The sequence below is a fragment of the Corythoichthys intestinalis genome, chromosome 6 (assembly GCF_030265065.1).
Source record: "Corythoichthys intestinalis isolate RoL2023-P3 chromosome 6, ASM3026506v1, whole genome shotgun sequence".
Lineage (NCBI taxonomy): Eukaryota > Metazoa > Chordata > Actinopteri > Syngnathiformes > Syngnathidae > Corythoichthys > Corythoichthys intestinalis.
This window is the reverse complement of record NC_080400.1, coordinates 39,544,655-39,558,274: the sequence shown is the minus strand read 5'-3', so window position 1 is coordinate 39,558,274 and position 13,620 is coordinate 39,544,655. Positions and strand designations below refer to the sequence as shown.

Here is a 13,620-nt window from a genome sequence, read left to right as displayed (position 1 = left end):
CAAAATCTGACTTTGTGAATCTTTTAAGGCACATCCTCAATATGTTTCACTCAAATATTTTCTTCAATTGGTTGAATGCTAAATGGTGCTTGGCAGTAGGGCTGAGTAATGTTATCCGACCTCATCTTCCAAGTGTCTTAACTTGTGTTACACAATTGCACATTATTTCAAGTTGAGCCTAAATGGCAGATGCTACTTGAGCTAACTTTCATTGGCAAGAAGTAACTACCGTGTTTTCCGGACTGAGTCGCACCTGAGTAGAAGTCGCACCAACCATAAAATGCCCAACGAAGAGGGAAAAAACATAAGTCGCACCGGAGTATTTAAGTCGCATTTTGGGGGGAAATTTACTTGATAAAATCCAACACATAGAACAGATATATCATCTTGAAAAGCAATTTAAAATAAAAATCCAATAGAGAACAACATGCTGAATAAGTGTACAGTATGATAATGTTACATGATGCATGAACAACGAATTGCGAACGTGTTATGTTAACGTAACACAGCTATTAAAAGTTATTCAGCTAACTATAGCATAAAGAACATGCTAACAAGTTTACCAAACCATCGGTGTCACTCCAAAACACCAAAATAACATGTGAAACAATATAATAATGTGTTAAAATTTAACACATAAGTCGCTCCAGAGTATAAGTCGCACCCCAGTCAAACTATGAAAAAAAACTGCGACTTATAGTCCGAAAAATATGGTACACATTTAAAGGATTTGCAGAATCAATATTGAACTTCTGGGAAACATATTGAGATAACAGCATGTGCCAATATCCTTTAACCGCGTTCACATTAAAAGCCTTCCTGTGGTCTACCAGTAGGAAGGCTTTAATATGACAGAGGCGTGAGAGGAAATGTCCAACCGCATTGCCACTGGCTAGAAAACAACAAATGAGTGATTCCAAATGGTAAATTCAAAAGAGTCCTACAGATGGAAAACCGGTACAATACACAATGTTAATTGTGCAAGCTTTTAAATGTGATTCACTCCTTTATTGTAGGACCAAACCAAATATAGCTACTAAAAATGGGTACACTGGAATATTTACAAATATATACAACTTGTTTAGGACTAGCTCCACACTCAAAGTATGTAATGATAATATGCTTCACTTGCACACTCATTTTCACTTACCTTATGCATGAAACAGTGACAAATATAGGTGAGTGAGTTGTGTGCACGTTTAATAGCACTACCATAATAAAATAAAAAGGAGGGCTCAGTTTCCCCCTTCATGAATTGCATTTTAATACCAGTTGCATCAAACGTCCAATTCTGTGATGCTAGCCATTTGTCAGCAGCTGCTACTGTGCTCTCATCGGTTTCTGGTCATTTAAGTCAGCCCCACCCTCACGCAGCAAAAGAGAAGAAGAAATAGTTTGAGGGGTGGCACGAAAACATGTATGCAGACAATGTATTGGAACTGTACCCATTTATTTTCCAACACTCCACCAAAAGGTAATGAATAGAAATAGTGTGATAGTGCACCCACTGTGGTGAGCATTTATAAGCAGAAATTATGAAGCAAGACTTTTTAAAAAGAGCAACAATGCTGTAATTTCTTGGGAGCGACATTAAAAGCAGGAGCCGTTTGCCCATTTCATTTTACTATTGCAAATGGAACAACGACATTCACAGTATGTTTGTGAGCACACATGCACCAAAATTAATTTTCATGATAAGAATCTAACTATGCTGTGCAAATAAACAGTGCAGTGCTTGCTTACCTGATGTGTTTTCACAAAAATGAGATGACAGCTATTTTATAAACGTTAGTACCAGAACCCAAAAAGATATCCTGAGGAATTTTACTGCCCCCTGTCTGTCAAAATGATAGCTGCTGATGTATCCAACAATTGTACCACTATGTTCACTTTAGGACAGGGGTGTCCAAACTGGTCTTCAAGGGCAGCTGTGGGTCCTAGTTTTTCTTCCTACCAATCAAGCACAGACAGTTTAACTAATGAAGTTTCTGCTAAAACAAGCAGCACCTGACTGCAATCAACTGATTACACTTGTAAGGAAACAGATCGGTGCAAAAGTGCCCTGTTTTGCTGGAATGAAATCCAGTGCCCACTGCAGCCCTATGTTAAAGAGTTTGGACACCCCTGCTTTAGGATCAAGGTTGAGCTGGAGCCAACCCTACTTGTATCTGACTTGATCAATTTGAATTTATCGTTTATTCATTTTATTTTTCAGTATCAAATTGTCAAAAAACATGCCTTAGTGTTTTTTTTTTTTTTTTTTTTTTTTTTTAACTCTGGCAAATTGATACGCTTTGAGTCTTTTCTGTTACAAAAACAATGTTAATAAAGTTATACTTTATTGTAATTTATTGTATTCTTTAATGTTAACAAGGAAACAATGTTATGCAGAGGTGTGGCTATAATAACTTTATTGAGAAATGATATTTACTTATATTTACTGACATTAACTTCCTGCGAGGACGCAACAGTAAATAATTGTGAAGTACTGCATTACACACAAACAAGGACCCAAACAGTACTGCTCACAGTAGCCGGCAAAAATCGATTATGAAATTCATTGGCAACTAATTTATTAATCGATTTAATTAATTAGTTGGTTCAGCCTTAACCGGTAATGGTAACTTGAAAAAGAGAGCCTTTTTTTTTTTTTTTTTAATTGGTTTTCGAGTCTATCAGCGTCATACGTCATGTGCGCCAACAGTGCCTTCTAATGTTGTATCGCGCAGAGTGGAAGTATGATAAACCATTTGTTGTCCCCACATTGATGTTTTCGTATCTTTTGTTTTGACTGACACACTGATTCTTCTCCCAATGAAGACACTAAATCCAAGGGTTGGCACAGCTCAAACTGTTAGCCTGCAGCCCTCTTGGCTTTCCAACACATAATTAAGAAATACTCATCACTAGAACTATCTGAGTTGAGTGAGGAATTTCATCCACCATTTTGTTTTGCTTCGTAGCACAAAACCGATAAGCCCACAGCCTTGTCTGGTATTCTGACACATCTTGGCTCATAGTCCGAAATTTACTTTGAGCACAAATGAGCATAGGTAAGACCTAGATCACATTCGTCACAAAATGGCAGCACCTTTGAAGTGTGTCATTTTTGCAATTAAAAATGTTCTCCTTTATCATAATCATAAGAACTTGATTTGCATATTTAGATTTTTTGAGCAACCATCATTTACATGAATTTATACACTATACATTTTTACTAGGTGTTGTTCCATTAAATTGGCAGGCCAACTTCATGTCGTCACTGACTGGTGGATTGTTTTGAGAAGATGGTGAGCAGGTGTTTTATGCTCTAGTTTGTGTCACAAACACTTTGTTTAGCAAAGTCTGAGATACAGGGGGTGGACAAAATAATGGAAACACCTAATATTTTTGCATCATAATCATTGAACATAATTGTTAAAGAATGGCATGAGGAACACTCTAATGAAGTTGAGCATCTCATGTGGATGGCACAATCCCCACACCTCAAGATTATTGAGCATTTATGGTCAGTTTTGGAGATTCAATTAGGGCATTGATTTCCACCGCCCGCGTCTCTAAAAGGGTATTCTAAATGTAGAATGGCTTAGAATTCCTTTGGAAACAATTTACAAGTTGTATGAATCAATACCTCGGAGAATTGCGGCTATAATTTTCGCAAAAGGCAGACCTAACCATATTAAATTAGTTTTGTTGATTTTTTTAAGGGGTTTTCATTATTTTGTCCAACTATACAAGTTGCTTGCCGTTTTACTCGTCATGTGCCAATGTATGACCTATGGATGAACCACCGCTGATGCCACGCAAGCTCACGTAAAACAAAAAAGTTTGTCCCAGCAGATTAATATAGCAATTATTGTAATCAAACTACCATCGTGTTTGTGAGTGTAATCTGACTGTCAGAATAAAAGCACCATAGCATGATCACTTTCTCAGGTTACATGTCAAAATTGCTGGTGACACAATGAACATGCAGAGAAGTGCTTTGCAGTCAGATCATGTTGATCAGTTGACGTGGATTAAAAAAAAAAAAAAAATCGTAAGTGAATTATTATTCAAGTGACTAACCACTTACAATTAAAATTTTAAAATGGCTTAATTTCTTTAATTTAAATTACGGGCAGTAGTTCAACCTTCAGGAATACTGGTTGGATTTTATTTTTCAATATAAGCCACCGTTGTTGCTGATTGATGTCGAATCCATTTTGATTGGCAGTTAAGAGGATGTTGTCGGAATTCAACATTTGAACTAGTTGTAAGTTTTCTTATAGTTGGCACTGAAAAAGTCAATAGTGCGCACTATTTCAGTGGCTTTGGTCAAAGTTTTGGCTTGACGGTTACTCGATTTCAACCACTGAATCATTTCGAATCACTTTGTTCAATAATACATTTGATCAAACCTGAAACACCAAATTGTACCATGAATTGAATCTTGTTAAAACAAATCGTAAACCCCCTTGTAATACAGATATGAAGAATGTAATAAGCTTTACTTAGGCTTATGATTATGGAGTAATTGATTTCCCAAATATATAGTTTACCCATTATCAGCCACCCACAACATTAGTCATCAAACGTTAAAGCATCTAGTTAAAGCCACAGGCTCTTCTGTCTACATTACACTGTATAACAAAAGTGAGTACACCCCTCTCATTTCTGCAGATATTTAAGTATATCTTTTCATGGGACAACACTGACAAAATGACATTTTGACACAATGAAAAATAGTCCGTGTGCAACTTATATAATAGAGTTAATTGGTTTTCCCCTCAAAATAACTCAAAATATAGCCATAAATATCTAAACCCCAGGCAACAAAAGTGAGTACACCCCTTAGAAACTATATCCCTAAATGTCCAAATTGAGTACTGCTTTTCATTTTCCCTCCAAAATGTCATGTGACTCGTTAGTGTTACTAGGTCCAGGTGTGCATAGGGAGCAGGTTTGTTCATATTTGTAGTACAGCTCTCACACTCTCTCATACTGATCACTGAAAGTTCCAACATGGCACCACATGGCAAAGAACTCTCTGAAGAGCTTGAAAGACGTATTGTTGCGCTACATGAAGATGGCCAAGGCTACAAGAAGATTGTCAACACCCTGAAACTGAGCTGCAGCAGAGTGGCTAAGATCATCCAGTGTTTTAAAAGAGCAGGGTCCACTCAGACAGGCTTCGGGTTGGTCATCCAAAGAAGCTGAGCGCACGTGCTGAGCCTCACATCCAAATGCTTTCTTTGAAAGCTCGTCGCAGGAGTACTGTCAGTATTGTTGAAGAGATTAAAGAGGTGGGGGGTCAGCCTGTTAGTGCTTAGACCATCCGCCACACTCTACATCAAATTGGTGTGCATGGCTGTCACCCAAGCGGGCAGCCTCTTCTGAAGACGGCACACAAGAAAGCCCGCAAACAGTTTGCTGAAGACATGACAACAAAGCACATGGATTACTGGAACCATGTCCTATGGTCTGATGAGACGAAGATTAATTTGTTTGGTTCCAATAGTCTCAAGGTTGTCTAGCGGCGACCAGGTGAGGAGTACAAAGATAAGTGTGTCATGCCAAAAGTCAAGCATGGTGGTGGGAATATCATGGTCTAGGGCTGCATGAGTGCTGCAGGTGTTGGAGAGTTACATTCCATTGAGGGAAACATGAACGCCAACATGTACTGTGAAATACTGCAGCAGAGCATGATCCCCTCCCTCCAGAAACTGGGTCACAGGGCAGTGTTCCAGCATGACAATGACCCTAAACACACCTCCAAGATAACCACTGCTTTACTGAAGAGGCTGAGGGTAAAAGTGATGGACTGACCAAGCCTGTCTCCAGACTTGAACCCAATAGAACATCTTTGGAGGCTCCTCAGGCAGAAGGTGGAGGTGCGCAAAGTCTCAAATATTCGGCAGCTCCGCAACATCGTCATGGAGGAGTGGAAGAGCACTCCAGTGGCAACCTGTGAAGCTCTGGTCAACTCCATGCCCAGGAGAGTAAAGACAGTTCTGGATAATAGTGGTGGCCACACAAAATATTGACAGTTGACATGTTGTATTGATTAATATTGACAACCTTTCACTAAGGGGTGTACTCACTTTTGTTGCCAGGGATTTAGATATTAATGGCTACAGTGTTTCTCACCAATGAACGAGACTGTGGCGGCCCGCCACAGTCTCGTTTGCCCCCCCAACGCCGGGAAAAAAACCCAAAACTAATCAGATGCGTCAGTCAGCCGATTACACAGCTGTAGCCCACTCCACTCTACTACCCGCGCGAGCGAGAGCAGCATTTTAGAGTAGTATTTTATTTATTTATTTATTTAAGAGACGCAAGGGGAACGAGTAGGAAGAATGGGAGAACGAGCGAGATAGCGAGAGATTGCGGTCGCATGTCTTAGCAGCCCGCTGTTATTTTGTTATTGTTTTTCTTTATTATTGTTACCACAATCAAGTGGGTAAGCAGATACAGACTTCTCTCCTTCTTCCCCATATCCGGGGCATTACAATAGTTTGGATCGGACTTTTCGGCGAAAGTGAGCGGTGGACGGCCGTCTTGGACGGAAAGCAAACTTTGATTGAACTTGCGCGGAGAGGCGGGGCCCAAAATAAAGCCTTGCTCTATTTTCAGAGCGTTGGTCACAGTAAAGTATTTATTAGTTCAAGCAGAGTAAAATTATACATATTCACGGTACAAGAACGTCGTTTCCGTGTCCATCGATTGGTAAGAAAAGGCTGTTTGTACGAGTGACGTGTGGGCGCTCCCGTCGGGGGGACATTTCGCGTGGAGTGGCTATTTTTCGGCACAACACCGACGCGCCAACTTCAGACAGGAGTTGGATAAATGCGCCCCCCCAATTTCGAGAGCTCTGGGACACTCGAAAAATGACTCTCATACCTATCCTTGCTAAGTTAATGGTGCCTCGATGTGCGTTTGTGTGGAAATTTAGTTCACGAACAACGGGGAAAAAACTATTCACCTTCTCACCGAATCAAGAAAAACTCTTTACACGGCCATTAGAATTCCCCCAGTCCTGTAAATGGGTCAGTTGACAGAAGGACTGTTATTGTTGTGGTAATGTAGTACTTATGAGGGTCAAATAAAAAGGAGGGCTACGACGGCGGTCTGAAACCCGCGGCTCTTGGGCCGCATGCGGCTCTTTAGTGCTGCTTCGGAGCTTTTTTTTTTTTTTTTTTTTTTATGGAAAAAAATGGGGACGGAAATATATTTTTTGTTTTAATAGTATTTCTAGGAGGACAAACATGATACAAACATTCTTTCAATTCATTAATATTGTAATGAAGTTAAACTTGTGGTGTCATCGTACAACAGAGTAGTCACGTGGTGCGCTATAGGATCCACTGCAGGGAAAATAAACATTTAATCATGAAGGCTAATTATGTATTTCTAGCCAACTTAGTCATTTTTATAATAGGCTAATATAGCTAGTATTGATAATTATAAGGCTTGTACAAGGCTTTTAATTTTTTGCTGCTCCAGACATACTGTATCAGTTTTTTTGGGGGGGGGGGGTCAAATATGGCTCTTTCAACAGTTTGGGTTGCCAACCCTGAGTCACTACGAGATGTAAGTTGTACTATTGCTACGAGAAAAAAAGTCGCATTATTACATAGGGTAACGTAGCTGTAATCAGCAACGCATTTTACATACATGTACCGTAGCTGAGAGCTATAACATTAGCCTAGCTAATGAAATATTTCAAATATATCTTTGTTATGGTTCTTCTTGGGGGGAAAAAAATAATGAAAAAAAAAAAAAAAATCGCCGTGGCACGACATGGTGTGGCTGTCCGACTCCGATGCAGCCCACCACCACAGTTTCAAAAAATCCTATGGTCAGAGACCCTCCCACCACAGTCTCCTAAAATCCTGTGGGAAACACAGGGCTATATTTTGAGTTATTTCGAGGGGAAAATAAATTAACTATTATATAAGTTGCACACGGACTACTTTTCATTGTGTTTAAGTGTCATTTTGTCAGTGTTGTCCCATGAAAAGATATACTTAAATATCTGCAGAAATGCGAGAAGTGTACTCCCTTTTGTGATACACTGGCGATTCATCTGCTGCATCACCTCTTAAAAATGCCTCCAGTCTTGTTATCCTCCCTCATGTTGTTCGTGAGGTGGCGCATGATAACTCGATTTCTTGTGTGTATTGACACAGTTAATTAAATTGAATTAAATCTGGCACGGCACTGCTAGATTAAAAGTCTGATTAGTGCTTTCAAAAACCATAGGAGAACATGAAATTATTTTGGCATTAGGCTTACACAGGTATGAGGCAGCTAAAGGAAGTCTGCATTACACAATGGATTTAGGCAATCAATACAAATCCTGCAGTGCTCACCGTATGCTTGCGGCTGCAAGATCAATAAGCCATTATAAAGCAAATGACATGAGTCATGGTCTGATGGAGCGTTCCAATACACTCACTAACAGCTAAGCCAATCATAGAACAGGACACACTTTCGTCATGCAAAGAGACTGAATACTGTTGTAAGTCCAGGCCAAGTGGATGTCAAGGTTCAACGATCCCACTGGTAATAAAAGGTGATCAAGTGGCACCATCTAGTCGAATTAACATTTTCCTCACATCCTCAGGGTTTCTTTCTAATGGGAACTTTCCGGAGTTGTAGTTTGTGTCGTTAAGTACACACTACCTTTGCACAATTTTGGTTCAGGCAGTCCGTTCCATGTGTTCTGTGGACGTAATTATACTTATTGCAGCAGCAACGCAGTACACTAAGCTCAGTGCAACGTTAAAAGGTACTAAATTGAGCCCCCGTTTCTTTCTTGGCCCAGTCATGGCCCAAAGTAGTGCAAATGACAAAACTGGCCCAGTAAAATTATCAAATCAGGCGGTTTCGATAGATCATGAACTCTCTCCAACAGTAGCACATGACCAGCAAAGCTTCATGGTAATTGACTTACTCAATGTCCTTTCTGACAGATCCTAATAGGTCTTCACGCTCTCGAATGGCTAAGAAGTTGCCTTTGGTTTTGTGGAATTCATGTGTGTAATCCTGGGACATGGAAATTGAAAAATCAGAGTAAAGATGAGAAGAAAAAAAATCATTACAATATGTGTGCATGTTTACATGTATGTATTTAGTGAAGCTATTCAACCTAACTAATTGTAAAACGGGAACGAGTTTGCCAACCTGTAGGATGTCTCTGTGCCTCTGGAGGGTGTGCATGAGTGCAGCATTTAAAGAAGTTGTGCCCGGGGAATTGGTGTACTCTGCCATCTTGTCATTTACTGAAGTCAGCTGACAAAGTCATAGCAGTATCATTAAAATAGACATTTGAAAACAAACAAAGCAAAAGAACTCGACTGAAATTCTAAAAATTGTGTAGTAGTAGATGTGCAATTTTTAATAATACATATCAAAGGATGTGCAACATACTGCTAGGATATCTCAAGTACAGTGATTGTCAATTTTGTGGGGTCAAAGAATGACTAATGTATATAATTTCAAGGTTTTGATTTGTGATAATTATTTTATACAGTATTTTACATGCGGTTCAATACCGTTGGATCAACACCTTCAATACAAAATTTTCAATTATAAAATAAACAACCAAGTAAAAAATAAAGATTACAGTTAGTTTAAAAATAATATAACATTACATGTGTTTCTTCTCCAGAGAGTATTTAAAATATGTTTATTGCATATTTGGAGTTAACTCATTTTTTTAGATTCCATGTACATTTCCAAACTTAATAAAAGTGAGTGGTGATTGGTATTTACTACTTACCTTATCCAACAGCTGCTCAATCTCCACTGACATGGTGTCAAACATCCTGTCCTGAGTGGAGTTATTTAGCAATGGTGTGGTGTCAGACCTGAAGGACGGAAACACATATATGATTAACTGGCATGATTGTGCTGAGAAAATTTCAAAGTTGCCTACAACAAAATTATATATTGGTATAGAAAGCTTGGGTACCACTGACAATTTCCATTTCTTTCATTATTATTATCATTAAGGCAGAAGACGACTATGGAGCATCCTTGTCATCTTACGTATCTCCTCGTCGTCCATCCCTTGAAGTGTTGTAGCTGGTACATAGCTTACTGAAGGAGACCAACTTCAGGTCCAGTTCATTCTCCAACTGCCTAGCCTGCTTTCGTAGATCTAAAACACATTCACGCACAAAAATCGTTTCAACGTCAACACTATTTAGCTACGGCTGGTAAAACAGAAACCCAAGACAAGTTGATCACAATGACTTCGAGTAATATGTGTTCAACAGGCATCCGAAATATGAGCATCTTTTAAGAGCGTGACAACCCGAACAACAAATCTGTTGAGACGATGACGTGAAGTTACTTAGACAGCGGTTGGTTAGCTAGCTCGTAGACGGCCAAGATACAAGACACGTAAGCGCGACTTGTTGGAGTGCGGGCGCACAAACCAACAAAGACAGACTAATACTTCAGCGATTGAAAGGGTAAACTATTTTGACAATCGAATTAAAATACCTTCCCAATAATTGCTGTTTCCTATTCCTGCCATCTTTGTTTTGTCTGAAACGTCACCAACTTCCGGGATTGCATCGCCAGCAGAGGATCGACCATCGCGGCTCAAATATTTTATGGCGCCCTCTGTTCGCCTTTTATAGTAGTGCACCCATGTGTCCCAATCTGAGGGTACATACTATTCTATGGAAGAGAACAGATTGTCCTAACTCCCATTATACGTCGTTGTCATAGTGAACAAGGATGTACCTTTTTTTTTGTAAAGGTATATCAAACTAATTAGTTGAAACTGGATAATTTCCGCTGAAAATATATTTCTATATATAATAAAAGCATTTATACTTCAGTCATTTATTTAGAATAAAGACATTAAAAATACATTTAAAGGTATTTCTGAAGGAAATCACTGTATACACACACACACAGACCGCCTCACTCCAAACAATTTTCGTAAAATGAGAACCCTTCATTTGACAATGCGTATGTTACACCCACTTGTTTCACTCATAATGTAAGTGTTCAAAAGTGATCTACAGGACAAAACCTGGTAAATTCTACTGCAGTGAAAGCAACTTCAACCTCAGCTCCTGCTAGAATGGACTCCATTTATCCACCTCTCCAGTTTATTCTGTGGAATAAAATTACTCTCAGAACAGTTTAACTCATCATTAAACCATTTTCACCAACAGCGCAGGTTTATTCCTTTGCTGTTTTGTATTGTTTGCACAGAATTCTGTTTCATTCAACCCTAAAATTACCTATGAGCATTTTGTTTCTCCTAAAGGAGACTTGTTTGTTTTTTACTGATCAATAACGTTTTGGTCAACAGTGCTTATTTGCATTGCATGTAGGAGTGGGAACCTCTTGGTACCTCACGATACGATACGATTTGCGATACAAAGCTTACGATAACGATATGCTCTCGATATTGCGATACGATTATCGATAGATTGGTCAGGAAATTAACCTAAGATATTCTACAAAACGACTAATAAACAGAAAAACAATCTTCTGTTGTGCATTGGAATTAGTTTACCACTAGTAGACATCCAATCCATTTGAACTGGGAGGGTGGCAGTGAATGAACATTCGTTCATTCGCTGCCATCCCTCCCACTTCAAACGGATTGAACGTCTATGGTCATCAGTGGCAGCCAATGCTAGGCAACAAGGTAATTTTAGGGCATTTCAGCTCATCACTTTATTGATTTTGAGTCACTTCCTCTTGATTTCGGTGCATTTTATGAGTCACTTCCTGTTGATTTTGGGTTACGGAACAGGAAGTGGCCCAGGAATCTCCCAAATCAATAGGCAGCGACTCAAACTCAACAGGAAGCGACCTGTAAATGCACTAAAACGAACAGAAATTGACTTGCAAATGGCCTGGAAATCAGAAAGAGTGACTGTGAATGCTTTGGTTTCGAACGAATGAACGTTCGTTCGACCCTCCCAGTCTAAATGGATTGCGCGTCAAGCGCCATCAGTGGCAGCTATAGAGTTAACTGAGACACTATTACAGTTGAAGATTTTGATAATAACTTGTTGGTTCCTTTTTTTTTTTTTTTTTTTTTTTTTTTTTAACATCGACACCTTTTTAAAACAATATCTCGATTCTTGGCAGGTGCATATCGCTAACCTTTTGGGATACAAAGTATCAGGGTATATCACCATTTCAATATTTTGTCACACCCCTAATTGCATGATCTTCATTTCACTCCAGTTTGTAATCATTAAAGATGGCATTGACATAACATTTTCTTTATACCCAATAATAATGTTTTTCTTAATCTGGCCCATCTTCAACATATTCCTGATTTTACACCAGCCGGTAACTAACACGGTTGAAGATTGGCCTGGTGGTTTAAGGGAGTAACTTAAACACACTTAAATTATAAGGCAGTTACATTGTTGTGTGACGAGAAATTTCAGGCTCATAAAGCTTTAGACTATTTTCAACACGAAACGGACTATAAATATTACCCACCACATTGTCTGGAGCATTGGTCTCATGTGCAACTGTTTTTGTGGATATTAAGATAACTTTTAAATTTACAATTTTGTTTTACCTTAAAATAATCGTCTTTCACTGAACGCTTCACACACCTCTGGCATTATTTGAGATTGCCTGCTTTGAAACACATAGCTCGTACTCAAGGCTTGTGTAACACACCTATGAAATCAAAACAATGTAAAATATTGAGCCTGCAATTCAATAAAAGACCACTCAATAATTTCGACACTCTCTTACTTCAACGGTAAAAGAATAAAACTACCTAACAGTATTCCTGTTATAGGATCTTGTGCATTGTTTTACCATACATAGTTATCGATTGATCCAAGACATTCACCATTGTGAATTGAGTTCCATTAATTGTGCAAATTCAGATTAGTCAACAAAACTTGTGAGAATCACACCACTCCTCCGTGGGCATGTGGCTTCTACATTCATGTTTAAATAAAATGTTCATATCAATCCATGACTTTCTAGAATTTAAAAAAATATACTCATTCAAACGAGCAAGAAAAGTCGCATACAACAGTACAAGAATTACTGAAACTGTTGCAAACTACCAAAATCATTTTAAATTAGGAAATTAAAGTTTTAAGAGAATAGGTGTGGGATATGGACCCCCCTAAAAGAGCAAACTCTGGGGTGAGAAACCAATGACACAATATGGAATGGATTTAGCATTATAACCGTGATCCTGAACAAGACATTTTATTCAGAAAACACCAGTTTGAACATTTTATCACTGTTAGAAAGAGGTGCATGTTCTTACACTGGCATTTTAATCTCCACTCCAGGTTTTCATTTTTATCAATCACAGGAGGCTGAACAGAAAAGAACCTAAATTAGCCACATTTGTTGCATTAATTCTGTATGTCCAAACAGCATTCTTTGAGATGTGTCAGCCACTTCCACAAAATTCTACCCCCCCCCCCCCAAAAAAAAAAAAACAACATAAAAAATAAAATATACATTCAAGATTTGTTAAAAGATTTGGTTGTTCCTTGAACATATGACATTATTTGTTTCACTTTCAAAGGTACAAGTGAGCCAAACAGTCTGCACTGACTGGGATGATTCCTCACACTTTCTGAGACATTCCCTCATTGACAAAAACAATTG

General features: G+C 38.7%; 1 protein-coding gene across 2 annotated transcripts in view; it reads right to left on the bottom strand.

The window, feature by feature from the left end:
• The window catches only part of gosr1 (golgi SNAP receptor complex member 1), a 33,955-nt gene extending 23,336 nt beyond the window's left edge, over window positions 1-10,619 (bottom strand). For both annotated transcript variants that reach the window (XM_057838578.1, XM_057838579.1), the window contains exons 1-5: window positions 10,495-10,619; window positions 10,036-10,147; window positions 9,767-9,854; window positions 9,169-9,276; window positions 8,939-9,030 (exon numbers count right to left, since the gene is read on the bottom strand). In XM_057838578.1, coding sequence (XP_057694561.1) covers window positions 8,939-9,030; window positions 9,169-9,276; window positions 9,767-9,854; window positions 10,036-10,147; window positions 10,495-10,528 — 434 coding nt within the window. In that variant the 5' untranslated portion in view covers window positions 10,529-10,619. The remainder of the gene's footprint in view (window positions 1-8,938; window positions 9,031-9,168; window positions 9,277-9,766; window positions 9,855-10,035; window positions 10,148-10,494) is intronic.
• Window positions 10,620-13,620: the final 3,001 nt, after the last annotated feature.